The 20,447-nt window shown below is 42.0% G+C and overlaps 2 protein-coding genes across 2 annotated transcripts; both read right to left on the reverse strand.

Annotated features, from left to right (window-relative positions):
• Positions 1-3,448: 3,448 nt before the first annotated feature.
• On the reverse strand, positions 3,449-4,390 carry ORYCUNV1R1626 (vomeronasal 1 receptor oryCunV1R1626). The gene has a single exon (NM_001167312.1). It carries the CDS (start codon positions 4,388-4,390, stop codon positions 3,449-3,451), a length of 942 nt encoding a protein of 313 aa, NP_001160784.1.
• A 14,513-nt stretch (positions 4,391-18,903) lies between these two features.
• On the reverse strand, positions 18,904-19,821 carry ORYCUNV1R1609 (vomeronasal 1 receptor oryCunV1R1609). The gene has a single exon (NM_001167296.1). It carries the CDS (start codon positions 19,819-19,821, stop codon positions 18,904-18,906), a length of 918 nt encoding a protein of 305 aa, NP_001160768.1.
• Between the last annotated feature and the right edge of the window lie 626 nt (positions 19,822-20,447).

A 20,447-nucleotide genomic window follows, 5' to 3' on the forward strand; every position in this document is an offset into this window, starting at 1 on the left:
CTGCCTCACCCACTTTATCAACATCTCATTTCTGGAGTTGATTTTTCCACAAAGTCTCTAGCCATTCCCTGTGCTAATTCCTGCCTCCCTCACTCTTAAGCAATCATGTTCCACACACCAATATCAGTTTTAATTTCTATGGACCTTTCTTCAGATTTATTGATTTATTGAAGGGCAGAGTTGCAGAGAGAGAGTGTGAGAGACAGAGAGAATCTTCCATCCACTGATTCACTCCCCAAATGGCTGCAAAGTCCAGGGCTGGTGGAGGCTGAAGCCAGGAGCCAGGAGCTTCTCCCAGGTCTCCCAGATGGGTACAGGGCGCCAAGCACTTGGGCCGCTCTCTGCTACTTTCCCAGGCCATTAGCAGGGACCTGGATTGGAAGTGGAGCAGCCAGGACTCAAACCAGGGCCCATATGGGATGCTGCCATTGCAGACAGCAGCTTAACCCACTATGCCAGAACCCCGGCCCCCAGTGGGCCTTTCTGATCCTGGGATCACTTATGCCCATATTTCAAAGGGAGTAACACAACGGTGCTAGGAGAAAACCCTCCATAGTTTTCTCAAGCTTTTTTTCCCCCAACACCCTGTATAAACTTCTCTTCCAGGCTACCTTTTCAAGCTGTTTGCTTGTTTCAATAACAAGAGATTTGGAAGATATAATAGATCTGCTCACCAAAGCAATGGGCAGATTAATGACCTGACCAGTGTAGGAAAGAGAATGCCTCCTCTGAGACTAAGACTGTGCAGGTCTAATTACAACCCACTATTGAAGACTATGAGTTTCTTAGGCTCCAAGCTTTTCGGCCATGATCCAAATCTACCATGTGCATCATCTGCTGGGGCCTCTTTGCATCACTTCCATGGAACTTGGTGGAGCAAGGGAAGCAGATGTGCCCATGAAGCTCTTGAGTTGATCATGCCACAAAGAACATCTTTCTCAGCCCCCACACATGAAACAGACAGGCAGACTTGTTGACTTGGGAAATGGGGTAAAATCTACAGTGCCTCACATTGCAGGGCAACCTTGGTGACCATTGTGATGCTGACAGATACATGACAACTGCTAGCATTGGGGAAAGGAAAGCTAATGTGACCATGTGTATGTGTGTGTGTGTGGGGGGGTGTTTCATGATTCTTAATGGATTCACCAACTTGCTAGAATTCTTACAACATAGTATATACTGATGAATATTTTATACTCTTATGCTTCTCCATTTAATAAGTAGCAGAGGGAATTATCCCAAAGTCTAGCTTGATAAATGTTAGGTAGACAAACTCCACTGCCACTTGCAACTAGATAGCAGGGTGGGAGTTAGCATAAGTCCCACCAACTTCTAGGTTTTCTAAGTTTTCACTATGTATTAACATTCCCTTGGCTGATTTTTAGCTGTTTTTATTAGCTTCTTTTTTTTAGCTTAACACTCCATTTGCTGGTGAGCTGGAAACCTCAGCCTCAGAAGCCCTGAGATGCAATCATCTCAGTGTAAGTAAAGGTGGCAGATAAAACCTAAAAAAATTTAAAGTCTGTTTTCCACTGAAGGTTCATTGGGGTTGTGTACAATGCTCAAAGATCCATCTAACAGCAAAAAAAAATTCCTGTTTCTCTCACTCTCAGTTGCCAAAGAGGAAGCCCAAGGCCCTTACTGGGCTCCAAAGGTTTTGATGATGATACAAGTCCCTTTGGTTGACTTTTTCCATTTGGAGTCAAAGGGCGATTGGCCTCTTCCTGGAAACCCCTTTGGGCTTTGGCTTGTGTTGGACCCAGCTAGCATGTAAATTGCTTTTTAAAAGTATGGATTAGCTGGGTACTGAGGTACTGTTGAAAATGATGTGTGACCCATACAGGCCTGGGGACTGTCCAGTCTGACTTTCCCATTCTGATATGGTCACCCTGGACTCCACAGCTAGCAAGAAACAAAGGGCCCCAAAAGTCTTGTTTGCCAAGTAGAAATCACATATTTAAGAATGAATGCTGGCTAGCTGAAGCAAATCTTGGCTCAGCAAGAGTAAGTTAAAACTCTTCTCTGTTGGTTGTGACTTTGTTGGTCCAATATGCTGTATGAAGCAAAGCTGCCAGCTATATGAGGCCCTCAATTCTCCAAGAGTCCCCAGAATTCATGTCCTTGGTTCACTGATGATTCAGCTAAACTGTATCCCAATAGTTAAAACTAGGCTGGTCTGGAAGCCTCACCTTGGTCTCAGCCACCCAGAACTGAGAGCAGACAGGATTGCTCTGTTCAGTGGTCAGACTCCAGATCTGGGACTATTGAATGTGTTAGAGCTGTTTGACCTGTGCTTGGACTTCTATAGACTGGAGTCCTGGCTGCTCCACTTCCAATCCAGCTCCCTGCTAATATGCCTGGGAAAGCAGTGGAAGATGGCCCAGGTAAGTGGGCCCCCACACCTACATGGAAGACCCAGAAGAATTTCCTGGGTCCTGGCTTTGGATCAACCCAGATCCAGCCATTGCAGCCATTTTGGAAATGAATAAAAGACCTCTCTCTCTGTCTCTTCCTTTCTCTTTCTGTAACTTTACCTCTCACAAAAAAATTTACTGCATATGGGTGAAATGATCATTTTTCCATTCAATTGTTGTTTATAGCCATTGTCGGTATTCCCACTAAGCTAGTTAAACTTATTCTTGTTAAACTAAACTTGTTAAACTTATTCTGTGAATTAAGCCTTTTTACTGTAATTTTATTTTAAAATATTTCAAAAACTAAAAAGAAAGGGAGAAAGAAGAAAGGTGTGAGGGGAAGAGAACGAGGGAATGTAATTTTTTCAAGATTGATTGATTATTTATTTGAAAGGCAGAGTTACAGAGAAGGAGAGAGAGAGGCAGAGAGAGGTCTTCCATCCACTGGTTCGCTCCCCAATGGCCAAAATGGCCAGGGCTTGGCCAGGCTCAAACCAGGAGCCAGGAGCTTCATCTGGGTCTCCCGCATGGGTACAGGGACCCAAGCACTTGGGCCATCCTCTGTTGCCTTCCCAGGTGCATTAGCAGGGAGCTGAATCAGAAGTGGAGTGGCAGGAACTAAGACCAGCACCCATGAGGGATGCCTGCGCTCAAGGCAATGGCTTAACCTGCTACATCAGGGAGACAGGACTTGAACTGGTGCCCTACAGGTGGCAGTTCAACCTGCTATGCCACAGTGTCAGCCCCCAGCATGTAACTCAATGTCTTATCAAGTGAATCTTTTCAACATCTGCAGATTGTTTTAACACATCTTGTTTTATTATTATATAGACTCCACATTTCTCTACTGAGGGCATTAATAACATTTAAGTTCCAGAGATTTCCTTAGGATGCCATTTACAATCACCATTTGATTGTTTATTGGAGAGCAGAGCCTTTCTCACCACTCAGTGGTATTGTGACTGTTTCATAAATGAGCTTAGGAGGAGCATGTATGAATAACACGTGTAGAATATGCAGATATGCACAATTTAAGTATTTCTCTTAAGTTTGGGTAATTTTATATTCCTGATCCAGGCAAGGGAGAACCTAGATGCACTGGAGTTCCGGCTCATGAGGATAAAGGGGCTGACCATTGGGAAACATGCAGCAATGAGTGTAGAGGCATTCACCAGCCAAAAATTTGGCTTATTTAAGAAAGCAAAACACCCATGAAAGATGGAGGAAAGAGTGTAAGAAGACACAAAAGTGCTCACCAGAACGAGGGTGTTTTGAGTGGCTCTGGTCTCAGGAGCTGATTTGCAAGAAACACTGGTCCTGTGAATGTGTTGGACCTGCTGTCTGTGCCTGTGCAAGATAAATATCATGGAGCTACTGGCCCACAACATAAGCATCAGGCAGAAAACATCAGGAAATAATAACAAAATTGTATACAGTAAGTATTCTATGACATTATTATGATCTTCAGCATAACAGAATCCATAATCTCTCCTTGTGATATTTTTATTGCTCCATTGACCAGTCATTTTCATCGGCACCATAATATTTAGCATCATGTGCAGGATCCAGCAGAGGATATTGGAGAGGTCCATGTACTTCAGAGCTTTTGCTTTAAACTCTGCATACCTGGAGTTCCTGGGATTGATTATGATCACCTGGAAGACACTCAAAAGGGAGGTGGTGTTGATGGAGACACCCCTGCCCACTCTGTGGACATAGAAAACAAGTTTGCACTCAACATCACTGAGGGAAAAATTCATCCCAAAAGCTGCCATCGTTTGGAGTACTCCTTTAGAGAAGATGACCAAGGAGTTGGCTATTGTCAGGTGTCTGAAAATTACACCCGTGGACCTTACCCTATACCCAGTTAGGTAAAGGAAGAGATAATGGTAGAGAAGATAGAAATTTCCCAGAATTCCAACAGCAGTCTGTAATAAGTAGACCATTCCTACTATAAAATCTCTGGAGAACATTCTGTAAGTTTGAGTGACTGGAATTTTTTTTTCAAAGCCAGAGGACCCTGTATAGAAAAACGAGGCATGGGCTACATGTATCATGTCAACTTAAATTCAATATTCTCTATGTACACTAGTTCCCACTTAGAAATAATGTGTTTTTTTTTTCATTAGTGGGCTTCCAAGAATTGAACATATGGGTAGACTTTAAAGAATACATATAATGTACAAATCACTGAGGATACACCTGTAGCTATTCCATTATTCTTCATTATCCTGTGAGTTTGGTACTACCGTAATATTCATTCAAAGGGGAGAAGCACTGAGGCAGAGAAGAGTTAATGTTCACACCATGTTTCAGGGTAAAGTAAGGACTTGAACCTGGAAGTACAACTGAAAAAATGGCATGCATTTAAATATCATGCTATAGAACAAAGCTAGTTAGCTGCTTTCTAACTCATTTTACATTTATTTAGTTATTTTCATACATTGTCTTTTTTTGAGATTGGGGTCATTTTGTTTTATGATCATAGTTGTAGCTATTTTTAATGTATTTTAGACCATTATCAATTCTGAAGAAAGCATTAGAGCTCTTAGTAAAATACAGATGAATGCATGAATGTGCTACAGGAGAAGCTGGAGTCACATGAATGCATAATTCATCCGATATTAGAATGGCTGCATGATACTGCAGGGCCAAAAGTGTTAGCTGGTCCACCCTGCCTTTCACCTAACACAGGCATTAACCTGATACAGGTTCTGTAAAGAAGGAAAGCTTAAATTACCTCTTCTAGCCCTGAATATGTGAATTCTTTCAAGCCAGGAAAGACGATAAAAGCAATCTTAAAACCTCACCAGTGTGCATCTCAGTAGAGTTGGAGAAGAGAAGTGGCAGTGGATTGTCTTTTGCTTTATTGAATGTGGCAGACACGCTGTAGTAGAAAACCAAAAATGGCATGAAATTGGCTGTAAGACATAGAGACTTATTTTCTTTATTATTCTCATAAGAAAACTTATGTGTTTATAAAATGGTTTCCTGTGTCAAGTATTTGTGCATCCAGAGCTAATTTATAAACTATTCTTGTAGTATCTTGTTATTTTGAAATATTTATATAGTGAGTTCTGGAAATATGATCAATAACCCCAATGAAACAAACAGAAAAGAATGGCTATAGAAGGACTCAGTTTTTTATGCCAAGAATAAAATAGCATATATTACAGAAATTATTGGATATTAACTGTGGGACATTAAACATTAATGTGGGATAAAACATTGTAGGATAAAAATTGTTACTTCTAATTTTCGAATCTATACTTATCCATGAACACCTGAATTAAGTAAACTAGTAACCATTGGGAAACACTTGTGAAATATATTAAAATATAGACACATGCACAACAGAACTAGTGAATACTTTATAAGTTGAAATTATAGAGTCTGAGATCAATATTAGAATATTTTAAAGTAGGGGAAATATCACAGGATACATTTGAGCCTAACAGCTGTTGTCCTCACACTCATTGTTATAAAGTTCTGTTTTCCCACGTGAGCACCGATTCAAGTTCCCCCTGCTCCACCTCTGATTCAGCTCCCTGCTATGGCCTTGCAAAGCAGTGGAAGATGGCCCAAGTGCTTGGGTCTCTGCACCTGCCTGGGAGACACAGAAGAAGCACCCTGGCTCCTGTCTTCAGATCGGTGCAGTTCAGGCTGTTGTGGTCATTTGGGGAATGAATCAGTGGATGGAAGACCTTTCTCTCTGTCTCTCTCTGCCTCCCTGTAACTCTGCCTTTCAAATAAATAAATAAATCTTTAAAAGAAAAAAGCATAGTGATACTTTCCACTGTACCTCCCTCTTCCTTCCTTTCCTGTTTTAATTTTTATGACACACTTCAATTTACTTTATAATCAAGCCCAGAAGAATTTTTCCTCCTCGTGATCATTTACCCACACTGTTCATCGGTTTTCCTTCCTCGCAGACAAAAACAGAAAACTGACCTGACTCCTCAGTGGGAGGACAGTCGCCGAGTGTGGTGGTCACAACAGCCAGCTTCATGTGGGGGAGAGGCAATCAGGCCCCGAGATATGTTCCTGTGATTCTATGACCTCACCTTCCCCTCAGATTTGCAATTATCATTTCTCCTATAGCAGCAATGAGAATGCAAGTGTGGGATGCAGAGAATATTCATCAACAATGTTTTCTTTGTTTCTAGTCACCAGAAACAATCATGAATTCCAAGTGAGTATCTCTCAAGAGACCGCTTGAGTGTTTGGGATGGGACTGTTTCTTCCTGGATCCCTGGTGGGAGACCGGGCTGACACAGAAGGAGGCATGTCCTGTTACCTGGCAGACCAGCAGCTGCTGGTGGAGCACCTGAGGCTCACTGGGTTCTCTGATCTCCTGAGAAGTTCTCCCCAGTTCCTTCCAATTTTCAGACCACTGAGATAACCCATCGTTTAAGTTATGAGTATCAACACCCTTGACAAGGACTTTCCACAGGGTACAATTAAGGAGAAGATCTCGATGACAATAATTTACATAGGAACCATGGGACTCTTTTGCTCCATTCAATGCTAATGGATTTGGAGGTCTAGATGATGTGTAAAATAATTAAGAAAATATACTTTCTCAATATTGAGCAACAGGAATCTAAAGAGAACAATATCCACGAGAGGGAAGCTATATAAGCCCTTTACAAATAAAGTCACCAGGCACAGATAAACCAGCAGTTTCTAGAATTCCTTTAACCATCAGATAAACCAGTTACTTCCTCAGGTCAAGGCAGCTGAATAGTCATTTTTCTACACCTAACTTTTGCTGAGTTTTCAGTAATGAGTACCGACTTCTTTTGTAACTAATCAAGATACATAAAAATTCAGTTCAAATTAATCTTTTCCCCTGTAAAAAAAACATATACAGCTTGATCCTTCCTGTGGGGACCCATGAGCTGGCCATTGGCCCACATGCTAAGGCCTGGCTTGCTGACCATTGGCATTAGTTACTGCTGTGTGGGTGTTTATGGTTTCTGTTGAGCTGTGATATGGGGACTGTTTCATAACCCCAGGCTAGAGTCAGAACAACTATGGCCTTGGGGCTTCCCGTACTTCTTTTCCCACTGACCAAGGCTGAGAAAACACCAGGTGGAAGCTTGTTGTTAGCACCCAAGTTGCCTGCTACGTGACCAGGAGCTTAATTGGATGAAGACATGTGATCACCTTTATGGTTGGACAAGGAGTGCATGGACTTTGCGTGATCAGGCACCCTATTGGAGCACCGCCGCATGGACTGTAGCATGGACTAAGCTTGCATTACATGCTTCTGCAATGATATACTATATAAGCTGTTCGTGAAATAGTAACGGGAGCTTCCCCTTTCTTTCGGAGCTCCCCTTGCTCAAGGGTTTCTTTTTCTATCCTGTTTAAATGAAAGTCTACTGAAGACCAATCAGCTGGGAGAAGTGTCGTTCCTTTGCGGGCAAGGGAGCGACACTTCCCTACCAACTTGTACATCCCATATCCAAGTCAGTGATTAGAGACATGATGGTGAATAGATACACTTTACTACACACATACAAATACACATATTTATACTACAATGCAAATGTGTGCACAGCATGCACTCAAATACAAACATATGAACTCACCTAATTGCACACACATTTGTATACTTAAATCACACTCATCTCCTCACCAAATACAATCACACACTCATATTTAAACACACTCACTATTAAATGTAGTCACACATACTAACACATGCCTAATCCCATTCATAAAAATTGTATTCATAATCAGAACCCATATATGCACCTTGACAATGCTGTTATGTGTGGAAGATCAGTAGTAACTCCTGACAGCTGGTTGTCTGAAAGATGGGACGTGCTTTACCTATTTCAGGACAGACATAGAAAACAATAGATTATACATACTCTGTTCTTGGTTCAATATCTCCATAAATATTTTAATATATTTATTACTGCTCGGTAAAATGGATTTCCCCTCAAATAGTGGTTTTTGGAGAAGTTTTCAACACTAGTAGATGTATGTCTTGGCAGTCCATGCAGCATCAGGATGTTGCATAGTGATTTTGAGTGTACCATTTCTACAGAACCACTCCTGTTCAATACCAGAACTGAGTGTATCTGTCTGGTTATCATGCACATCATGGAGTGTGAATCATCAGTCATGCTCACTGAGCACACGTGGATTACCTTGGAGCTTGGATTTCTGCACCATTTTGGTTGCACATCTTGTGAATACCTGCGAACTATAGTATCCCACCGATTGTGTGCTCACATACCTCCACTTTTCACTTTCACAGAGCCTGTTTGCATCATCCCCAGGTGGGGCACAGGGGATGTTGAGGCTTCCCAGGAGATAAGCCCTGATTGACAAGCCCTCCTGTCCACTGTGCCTTCAGCCACAGCAGGTATGTGCACAGATCACCAGCACGACCCTCCCTGCTCTCAGTCAGACCCCAAAATGAGCATGCTTCCCACAACACCAGCACCACCCCAGGTTCTAATCAAAGTGCCGCATCCTTAAAGAAATGGTTTAAAGGGTGGCACTGTGGCGTAGCAGGTAAAGCCGCTGCCTGCAGTGCCAGCATCCCTTATGGGTGCTAGAAAGGTCCCGGCTGCTCCACTGCCCATCTAGCTCCCGCCTAATGTGTCTGGAAAAGCAGCAGAGGATGACCCAAGTGCTTGGGCCCCTGTACCCATGTGGAATACTTGGATGGAGTTTCAGGCTCATGGCTTCAACCAGGCCCAACCACGGTGGTTGCACCCATTTGGGGAGTGAATCAGTGGATGGAAGCCCTCTGTCTCTCTCTCTGTCTCTACCTCTCTCTGTAACTCTACCTTTCAAATAAATAAATCTTTAAAAATAAAAGAAAAAAAAAAACAGGAAAGCAGCTTAAAGTCCTCAGGGAGGTTATTAAAGGCACCTAAAAAGGTAGCTACCTGTTTGATTCCTCCCATTCAGCCTGGAATTGGCAGACCTGCTTCTGTTGAGAGAGTGGCCTTCAAATATGGGGCAGGGGTGGACAAGTCACCTAAATTCTGTCTTTATCCACAGGGTCAGAACCAGAGGCAGGGGTGTCTGTAAACCAGGTGTCTTTATTCTTGTGCAATAGAAAGGATGTGCTCTTAGGTAACTCAGCCCTGGACAGGGAAGAGGGAGTTCATTGGCACCCAAGGATCTGTAGCTCTTGGGTTTAGGGGAGCAGCTGGGCACCTAGATTTGAGGGCAACCTTGGCTCCTGGGATATGTGGAATAGACTAGGGTCCCTTTTAGTAGGAGGGGCTACCCAAATTGCTTCTCCACAAGGTAGGAGCAGAGCTCACATGAGGAGAAATTTAAGGTGACTAAGATCAGAAATGAGAACACCTGCATCACCAGGTAGGGGAAGACTTTGATTTTCTGCCATGAGGAAGGACAGTAGATAGGGCAGCTCCATCTCCCCTCACCAGGAGCTGGGAGCTCAGTGGTAGCCAGGGCCTTGGAGATTCTGACCCACTTCAACATTGCCTTCTTTTACAGAATCAGACCCCAGCTCTAGGAAGACAGAAGTCAGTCCCAGGTCAGCTGCTGCAGTTCAGCAGGTATGATCTGCCATGTTGAAGGGGCTAGGCAGGTAAGCAGGAGTTTCTCACAAGGTGGAGGTAGGGAAGGAGGTGCTCAGTGGCAGAGAGGGGTTTGGACATGCCAGAATCCAGGTACTATTTGGTGACCCAGAGCAGGACCTTATGCTGGACAGTGAGGCAGACAGAAAGGAGGGGCAGACAGGTGGGCTTCAGAAGAAGGCATTGGGTGGGATCTAGGGAATGTGGGGCCCATTGGAAGTAGTCAGGACAGTCTTTCATCCACAGGCTCATTTTGTAGGTATTCCATATGGTACTTAGTGTGGTGGGAAGTGAGGAAAGGAGAAAGGAAAGTGACTTCCAGAGGGGCCCCAAGGTTGCTACTGAGGGCAGCAGGTGCCCCAGTTGGAGTTCCTAAGAGGCAGCCACTGCCCTTTTGGAAAAGTCCACACCCTCCCTGCATACTTAGTCCAAGGCCTTTTCTCAGGACCTGGCCCAGGTATGGAGTGAGCAGGCACGTTCCCTCTGACCTGGGAGCAGCTGTTTACACTAGCACAGCTCTGAGATCTCTGTGCCCCGCAGTGCAGACCTTCTACCCATGGCCACACAAGCAGGCATGTCTTCCCTGCTAAAGGCTAGCTCCTCCCAACCCCACTACCCAGTTCCCAGCACCCAGACCAAGATGAACAAGACCTCCTCATCCGTGGAAAGGAAGTACCTTCTCCAGAAGGGAGATAGTTAGAGCATGCTTGGGTTAGGATGATGCTAAACCAGGGTGCCTGGACCCTACTCAGGAGAGGACACAGCTGTTGGAGTGGAATAACTTCACACCATTACCCAGATTCTTTCAGAGGAGCTGTGTAGATTTCAAAAAACTTGTGCTTAAAAAAAATCACAGAATCTGGGAAAATCACAGAAAAAAGACCGTTGAAAATATACTCAGAGTGGTGAACTGTGGATTTCCTTGAGGAATAACATTAAGATTATAAGCAAATACTAAATTCTAAGTCAGACCTTTGAAATCTTTTGAATGTCTGGTGACAGTCATGTATTTCTTCAAGATCAGAATACTGGTTTGAATTGCTCACACGTGTGTCTTACTCTAGGGCACAGTCAAATTTACATATATTTATATCCTTTCCCTTCGAGTCTGAAAAGACAGGAGCTCTTCACACTCCCATGCCTCGTCCCTCGAGGACTCTGTGTTGAGAAATTTTCATCTTTTTCACTCCAATGAGCAAAATCACTACACCGCATCCTTGTGATTTATTGAGCATTGATTATTTTCATTTACTAGAAAATGAAAACTGTCCATCTGGATGCTTCCATTGACAGCAGGTTTTTCCACTTAGACTCTGTGGCCTTCATTTGCCTGAGAGCTGGCAGACCCATCACTGCCTGTTACCTGATGTGCTAGGAACACAGGTTTGGGTATCCTTCAGTCTCCCAGCCTGCTGGCCTCTGCATTGGTTCAAGCACTGGGAGGCACTGACAGAGACCACAAGGGCAGAGAAAAGGCCAGGATGCTGTCTCTCTGCTGCTGGGCCTCAGGTGCCCTCTCTGTGGGGCTCTCTCTTAACTCCTGCTGGTGACCCTGGCTGTGGGCTCCAGGGACTCCACCACCTTCCCTACCACCTTCCAGCCCTGGGGCTGAGAACAGCTTCCAGCCTAATCAATCTCTTCTTGCCTCAACTTTCCCTTTGAGTGACACCCAGAGTGTATTTTATTTCCCTCACAGGATCTTGAGTAACAGAGGAAACATAAAATATGTCTTATAAATAATAGTATTTTTTAAAAAAGCCCATGAGAGTATCACAGGCATGGAAAGGCAAAACACTCTGGCAAAAAAAAAAAAAAAACCAACCACCCTACTTGAAAGATCTCCGCGAGTGAGAGCCCAGTGAAAAGAACAGGTCATCAAAGAAGGAGGTACCTTTCTCTGAAGGGAGGAGAGAACTTCCACTCTGACTACGAACTTGTCTAAATATGATCAGAGTTGGTGAACTCAGAAGGCTTCCATAGCCTTGGCGACTCATGACAAGAGCCTAGGGTGATTACTGATGCCATAAACAAGAGTGTCAATTTGTTAAGTCAACAACAGGAGTCACTGTGCACTTACTCCTCATGTAGGATCTCTGTCCTTAATGTGCTGTACATTCTGATTTAAGGCTATAACTAGTACTCAAACACTATTTTTCACTTTGTGTTTCTATGTGGGTGCAAACTGTTGAAATCTTTACTTAATATATGCTAAACTGATCTTCTGTGTATAAAGAGAACTGAAAATGAATCTTAATGTGAATGGAAGGGGGGAGGGAGAGGGAAAGGGGAGGGTTGTGGGTTGGAGGGAAGATATGGGGGGGAGCCATTGTAATCCATAAGCTGTACTTTGGAGATTTATACTCAAATAAAAGTTAAAAATAAATAAATAAATAATAGTATTTTAAATGTGATGAACTGGGATGTGCAAATGTCCATTAAAGAAGAGCTTGTTTACTTTAGTTGTGGAAAACCATAGTTGTCCTGGTTCTATGTCACTAATTCTATGAATTATATTTATTATAGAAGTGTTACGTATATTTATTACATGACAAATCAAATTTTGTTTAAGTATGTTTTGTTGGGATATAATTTATAGAAAGCAAAATTCATACCTTTTGTACAGTTCTTTGAGTACACTGTCATATAAAGGGAATTACATGATACATAGCTCATTTTTAAAATTTTAAAAAAAGATTTATTTGAAAAACAGAGTTACAGAGAGGTACAGGTGGGGATATATGATATATGATATATGATATATATATAGAGAGAGAGAGAGAGGTCTTTCATCTTCTGGTTCACTCCCCAGATGGCCACAACTTCCAGAGCTGTGCCCATCCAAAGCCGAGAGCCAGGAGCTTCTTCCAGGTCTCGCACATGGGTGCAGGGGCTCAAGCACTTGGGCCATCTTCTACTGCTTTCCCAGGCCACAGCAGAGAGAGGGATCAGAAGTGAAGCAGCCAGGACTTGAACCGGTGCCCATACAGGATGCTGGCACTGCAGACTGGGGCTTTAGCCCATTGCACCACAATGCCAGCCCCATATACTGGTAATTTTAAAAAGCTACACACAACAAAATTGACCATATCATAGTGCAGCATGTGTCAGAACTTCTTTCCATTCTGAGGTGGAAAAATGTCCCATTGTGTGTACAGAGAACATGTTATGTATCCATTCCTTCATCAGTGGACATTTGGAGTATTTCCACAGTTTGGCTATTGTGAATAATGCTGCTGTGTATGTGGGTGTGAGTACATGCTTTGAGACTGGTTTCTTTCAGAGATTACACTTGGATATCCATATTATTGCTTATATCAATAACTCATTCATTTTTATTGCTGTGTATTAGTTCCTCATGTTCATGTACCAGAGTTTCCTTATCCAGCCACCAGCTGCTGAACAATTGAGTTATTTCCAGCTTTGGAGATTCTACCATAATGCCATACATCTTTTATTGGTGAAGTTTTTTGTGTAAACATTTAAGATATTCAGGAAAGTATATGCTAGGAAATGCTGTTTAAATCTACTCTTGGGGCCCAGTACCATGGCGCAGTAGATTAATCCTCCACCTGCGGCATTGACACTTCATATGGGCATTGTCTCAGCTGCTCCTCTTCCAATCAAGCTTTCTGCTGTGGCCTGGGAAAGCAGTAGAAGATGGCCCAAGTGCTTGGGCCCCTGCACCCACATGGGACACCAGGAAGAAGCACCTGGCTCCTGGCTTTGGATCGCCACAGCTCTGGCTGTTGCAGCCATTTGGGGAGTGAGCAACGAAAGGAAGACCTTTCTCTCTCTTTTTTTTTTCTTTTAGGAGTTCAAATTTTCTTATTTGTCTTTTTTTATTTAGTAAATATAAATTGCCAAACTACACTTTATGGAATACAATGGCTCCCCCCCTTCATAATTTCCCTCCCACTCACAGCCGTCCCATCTCCTGCTCCCTCTCCCATTCCATTCACATCAAGATTCATTTTCAATTATCTTTATATACAGAAGATTGATTTAGTATGTATTAAGTAAAGATTTCATCAGTTTGCACCCACACAGAAACACAAAGTGTAAAATACTGTTTCAGTACTAGTTATAGCATTACTTCACATTGGACAACACATTAAGGACAGATCCCACATGACAAGTAAGTGCATAGTGACTCCTGTTGTTGACTTAACAATTTGACACTCTTATTTATGGCATCAATAATCTCCCTAGACTGAAAAGTGATCCCTGGGAAATATAAGAGTGGGAATAAGAGAGAGAGATGTACAATTTGGGACATGCTCAATCGGACTTGCCCCAAATGGTGGAGTTAGAATCGTGCCAGGCAATTCCACTACAATCCCATCAAGGTGGCATGTACCAATGCCATCTCACTAGTCCAAGTGATCAATTTCAGTTCACAACTGATCACACTGATAGGTCTAAGAGTCAAAGGGATCACACAAACAAGACTAGTGTCTGCTAATACTAACTGATAGAATCAAAAAGGGAGAGAATGATCCATCATGGGAAGCAGGATACACAGCAGACTCATAGAATGGCAGATGTCCTAAATAGCACTCTGGCCTCAGAATCAGCCCTTAAGGCATTCGGATATGGCTGAAGAGCCCATGAGAGTATTTTAGGCATGGAAAGCCAAGACACTCTGGAAAGAGAAAAAAAACAGACCTAAATGAAAGATCTCTGCGAGTGAGATCCCAGTGGAAAGTACGGGGCCATCAAAGAAGGAGGTACCTTTCTCTGAAGGGAGGAGAGAACTTCCACTTTGACTATGACCCTGTCGGAATAAGATCAAAGTTGGCGAATTCAACAGGCTTCCATAGCCTTGGCAACTCAAGACCTTTCTCTCTAACTCTCCCTCTCACTGTCTGTAACTCTACCTCTCAAATAAATAAATAAAATCTTTTTAAAAAATTAAATAAATATGCTCTTTAAAAACGTTTAGGGCACAGAGTTTCACAAAACTCATTAAAATATTCACAAAACAAAATGTTAGGGTGACTGATATATAACAAACCCCAAAGTTCTCATGAGAGGGAGATGCAGATGTAAACACCTGCCTAAAGAAGAGAAGAGCGATGCCGCTGAAACTGCTTCCTGTGAGCTCACTGGCCCCCTTCTCTGTCCTCAACCCTGAGGACATTCCATTCGGCTGACAGAGCCGCTTCCAGCAGCGTTCCATTCGTGGATGAATGCAGAAGAGAAAAAGAGGTGGTGGGTTTTGTTATTTTCTTTTTTTTTTTTTAAAGGCCAAGTACTTGGGCCATTTTTTTTTGACAGGCAGAGTTAGACAGTGAAAGAGAGAGACAGAGAGAAAGGTCTTCCTTTTTCATTGGTTTACTCCCCAAATGGTTGCTACAGCCAGTGTGTTGGGCCGATCCGAAGCCAGGAGCCAGGTGTTTCCTCCTGGTCTCCCATTCAGGTACAGGGCCCAAGCACTTAGGCCATCCTCCACTGGTTTCCTGGGTGACAGCAGAGACCTAGACTGGAAGAGGAGCAACCAGGACAGAATCCAGCATCCCGACCGGGACTAGAACCCGGGGTGCCAGTGCCACAGGCGAATGATTAACCAAGTCAGCCACGGCACCGACCAGGTTTTGTTATTTTCATCACATAGCTCACCTTGTGGGTAGGGGTAATGCAAATATAGGGCATAGACATACGAGATACTGTGTTTATTGTTTAGTAAATCCAGGAATTCGTACTGTTCTGCATAGGTTTTAATCCTGAAAAGTGAATTTTAAAAAATAAAAGTGAAAAATTAATTTGATTTCTCAAGGTATTTCTAAATTCTCTGTGTCCAATATAAGGTACAAAGATGACTAGCTGCTTAGCAATTTCAGTAGTTAATAATCCCTCTGAAGTTTGATTAGAACAACTTTGATGAGTTTCCAAGACCCCTTAAAGGTCTACAATGCCATAATATTTGAAAAACTACAGGCAAGTACAGAAAAATCACCCTGTGGTACTGGATGAGAGCCAGGGGCATCAGTGTGAGTTCACACTGAAATTCAACTATACATGGGATAGTAGTTGGATACAAAAAAATGTAGATGTGCATCTAAGCAAGTATTTCATAGATGTACCTGCGGCAAGGGTCTACTTGCGATGATACTCTAACAGCAACAAGAATACCATCACACCCATCTTGATTTATGATGCCCCCCTGTCATAAAAGGCTGCTTGGAGAAGTGATTGATTGCAAGGAAGGGGTAGAGAAACATGAGTCTGAGGGATCTGACAGTGGCAAAAATCAACAGGGAAATGTTACCAAAAAGAACATTGGGCTCATATCAAATGGACACAGGGAACAACCTGAAAGGCTGGCTACATTCTGTCACTTGTTCTCTAATACCAGCTGGGTGCCCTGCATCACCATTCTCTTGTCTTGGCAGGTGCTTATTGCTGTGATTTTTTCATGAAAATTATGGGGTTTTATGATATATCAGTAGTCACCCCTTTTTCATTTTGTGTAAATTTAAAAAAATTTCTAAAATTGTGAACTTGTTTCAGATGGAATCTAAAATTTCAATCTAAAGAGTAAATTTAAGGGGCCAGCACTGTGGCTCAGCGGCTTAAAGCCCTGGCCTGAAATGCCAGCAACCCATATGGACGCCAATTCTAGTCCGGGCTGCTCCACTTCCCATACAGCTCTCTGCTATGGCCTGGGAAAGCAGTAGAGGATGGCCCAAGTCATTGAGCCCCTGCACCCATGTGGGAGACCAGGAAGAAGCACCTGGCTCCTGCCTTTGATCGGCCAAGCTCCAGCAGTTGCAGCCATCTGGGAAGTAAACCAGTGGATGGAAGACCTCTCTCTCTGTCTCTACCTCTCTGTAACTCTGTCTTTCAAATAAATAAAATAAATCTTTAAAAAAAGAGTAAATTTAATCTACAAAGTATATGCTTTTCAGAATATCTTAACTGTTTACACATAAAAATTTCACCAAGAAAAGATCTATGTGGACCATATGGCATTATAGCACGTATAACAAGTCTTACACTACGTGGTACCAACATTGACTGCACAAGTTCAGGGCAAACCCCTTCACTTCAGATGCCAGTTGCAAGTTTTAGGCATCCCCAGGGCAATCTCACTCCTACCAGGCCAACTATACATTCAGGGCTTCCACAGCCCCCTGTGCTTCAGTAATTCGCTAGAACGGCACATTGAACTCAGGAAAGTGCTATACTAATGATCACCATTTCATTACATATGATATCAAGAAGCAGCCAGATCAAGAAGTACATAAGGCAAGGTCTGGAAAGGTCCTAGCGAGTTCTAGTACCAAGGAATTACTGATTGAATCAATGACTGAGTGATTTAAAGTAACCTCCAACCTCCCTGCCTTCCCCAGAGTTTTTGGAGTCCGAATGTTCCAACCCTCTAATTATACCGTGAGTCTTTCTGTTGACCAGCTTCCATCCTACAGCTATATAAGGAACGCTCACTGCTAGTGCCATGGGGTGTCTCATTGGTATAAAAAGTTATTATCATTTAGGCAATTCCAGTGGGTTTTGAGGCTTTTTGACAGAAACCAGAAACAAAGACCAGATACGTATTTTTATTATACCAAAACTCACACTGACCAAAGCTGTAACAATTTAAGTAACAAAACAGATTGTATAATGTTGAATTATAACACAAAGTACAGAGTAACTATAAATGAATTTATGCTGATATGAATACATAATTGAATAGACAAATAAATGAGGGGAAGAAAGACCAGTCCACCCTATAGAAGAATAGCAAATAATATATGTGAATACCTAGCCCTATGGTAAGTACAGCTTAATTCAGATGCTCCCCTACACACATACACACACACACACACACACACACACACACACACACACAGGAAAATCCCTTCCAAGAATAAGTGTAAGAGGGAAAACAGTAACTTCACAGTGGCTAAACCTGAAAAAGGCTGCCTTAACTGATCAAGATTATCACCATGATAGATAACTCATACTGATTGCACAAAACTTTTGATGATATATGTTGTCAGAAAATGTGACATTATTCCCCAAAACCCATAAAACCATTATACCCATGAGAAAAGCACCAAATTCAATTTTAGCAACATTCTAATAAGTACTAAACTAGGACTCCTCAAACCTATCAAGGTCATGAAAAAACAGCAAAAACACAGTACAGTACATATTGGGGAGACAAGATGACTAAATGCAATGTGGTATTTTGCCCTGGATCCTGATAGAGAAAAAACTATTAAAACAGGCAAATTGTAAATAAAATCTGGAGTTTTTGAATAATAGTGTACAAATATTGGCTCTCTAGTCTTGACACTTGTGCCATGACATGATGTTAACGTTATAGATACCAAGTGAGAGATATTTTTGAACTCTCTGTTCCAATTTTTGAAATATTTTTGAAAAATTTCAAAAACAATTTTTAATCTATTTTGTAAGTTTGAGTTAAAAATCTTTTTTACTTTTGAAGTTGCCCATTTTGCTCTTCTGGTATCTTAAAATCAACAAAATTTCTCATGATCAAAACAGGATCATGATTTTGGCTCCAAGTTGAGACTCATCTACTGCTCCATGCTTGATGAAGCTAAACCCTTGTTATGCAGCTGTCCTTTCAATTCCAGGTTCAGGTTCATCTTAGGAAATTTTAACATCTTAGATTTAAAGTTGCACATTCAAAGATATTTCCAGTATCCTTATAGTACTTCAGGATGTAAGTCATACAAATATGACTGTATACGTCCTTACATTTTAATTGCATCAAATTTCATTGACTATGGCTAGGATCATTTGCTATTTTATATTGAGCCAGTCTCAGTTTGTCTTGTTCATCACTCACTCTGAAATGAAATTTACTTATCTGAGTCATCAATAGCTGAACATGATGCAAGATAGACAACTTGTATTTTTCTGATGAAATGAGGAACTTACATGTTTCTTCCACGGCAGGCAAAGCAGAGCCTGGATGAGCCGGGCTCACGACACATGAGAACAAAGGGGCTAATCGTTGGAAAACCTGCAGTGATTAGTGCAGCGATGTTCACCAGCCACCCATTGGAATAACCAAAAACAGCTAAGTAAACATAACTGATAGAAGAAAGGGCGTAAAATAATACAAAGGTACTCACCAAGACAAGGATGCTTTGGGTGGCTCTGGCCTCAGGGGAGGATCTAGGGGAGAAATGGATCCCATGTATGTGTTGGACCTGCTGCTTGTGCCTGTACAGGATGAAAACCATGGAGCCGCTGGCCCAGGTCATAAGTCCCAAACACAAAATATCATGGGAAGATGTCAGTGCTGCATATACTGAGCCTATGACGTTGTCATGAAGTGGAGCACGACAATATGCTGAATATTTGTTCTGTGTGATGTTTTCACTGGTCTGTTTGTCAGTCATATAAATAGGAAAAGTGATATTCACCAGCATGTGGAAGACCCAGCATAGGATATTAGAGGATCCAGTGTACCTTGTGGCTTTTGTTTTAATCATGGCCCACCTGGAGTTCCTAGGGTTGATTATGATAACCTGGAAGACACTCGAGAGGTAGGTGGTAGCAATGGACACACCCCTGGCTACTCTGTGAACATATAAAAGAACTTTGCACCCATAACTACTGGTGAAATGTTTTAAGCCAATAGCTGCCATGGTCGCTGGGATTCCTCTGGAGAGAATGACCAAGGAGTTGGCTACAGTCAGGTGCCTGAGAATCAAATCCATGGGTCTCAGCCTGCATCCGTTGAAATAAAGGGACATATAATGACACAGAAGTGAGAAATTCCCCAGTATTCCAATAACCATCTGGAATAGAAAGAACATTCCTACTTTTAAATCCACAGAGGTCATTCTGCCATTTTCCAGGATGCAGTATTCAAATTCTTAAGCACAGGATTCTGCATGGAAACATGAATTGTGGAATATATTTGCATAGAAAATAAAGTGGACACTTAGCATTCCTGCCCCGAGTATTAATAGCTAAAATACATTTTGTTGTTAATAGATTTTCCAAGTTTCATGTGTTGCTCATTAGGATACCACTTACGATAGTGTCAGCCCTTATTGTTGCTGATTTACCTACTCTAATATGTAATATTCACAACTCTTTGAGTTCATCTAATATCATCCTCTTTTCAGCATCTAGGAAAATTAAACCACAAGAAGATTAAATGACTCATATGAATATCAGTAGAATAAGGATTTCAGTCTGAGTAGCTTGATAGCAATGACATTAATATTTAGTGCATTGCTATACGAAAAGTGTCTTGCACTTGATTGGGCATCTGTTGAGAAATAAAACTTATGCTTTCCATTTTTATCTTTTAATTTTGTCTTCTAATGAACTCTTTGAAGGACTTCCATGTCTGTGTGTGTATATACACATGAACATACACATAAGTATATACTGATCTGATCATACTTCAAATTTATTTTTCTTTATAAATTTTGCTTGATAATTTCCTATTTTTCTGTAT

Source organism: Oryctolagus cuniculus, chromosome 18 (assembly GCF_051225735.1).
Source record: "Oryctolagus cuniculus isolate XC-2025 breed Fujian yellow rabbit chromosome 18, ASM5122573v1, whole genome shotgun sequence".
In the NCBI taxonomy this organism is placed as follows: Eukaryota; Metazoa; Chordata; class Mammalia; order Lagomorpha; family Leporidae; genus Oryctolagus; species Oryctolagus cuniculus.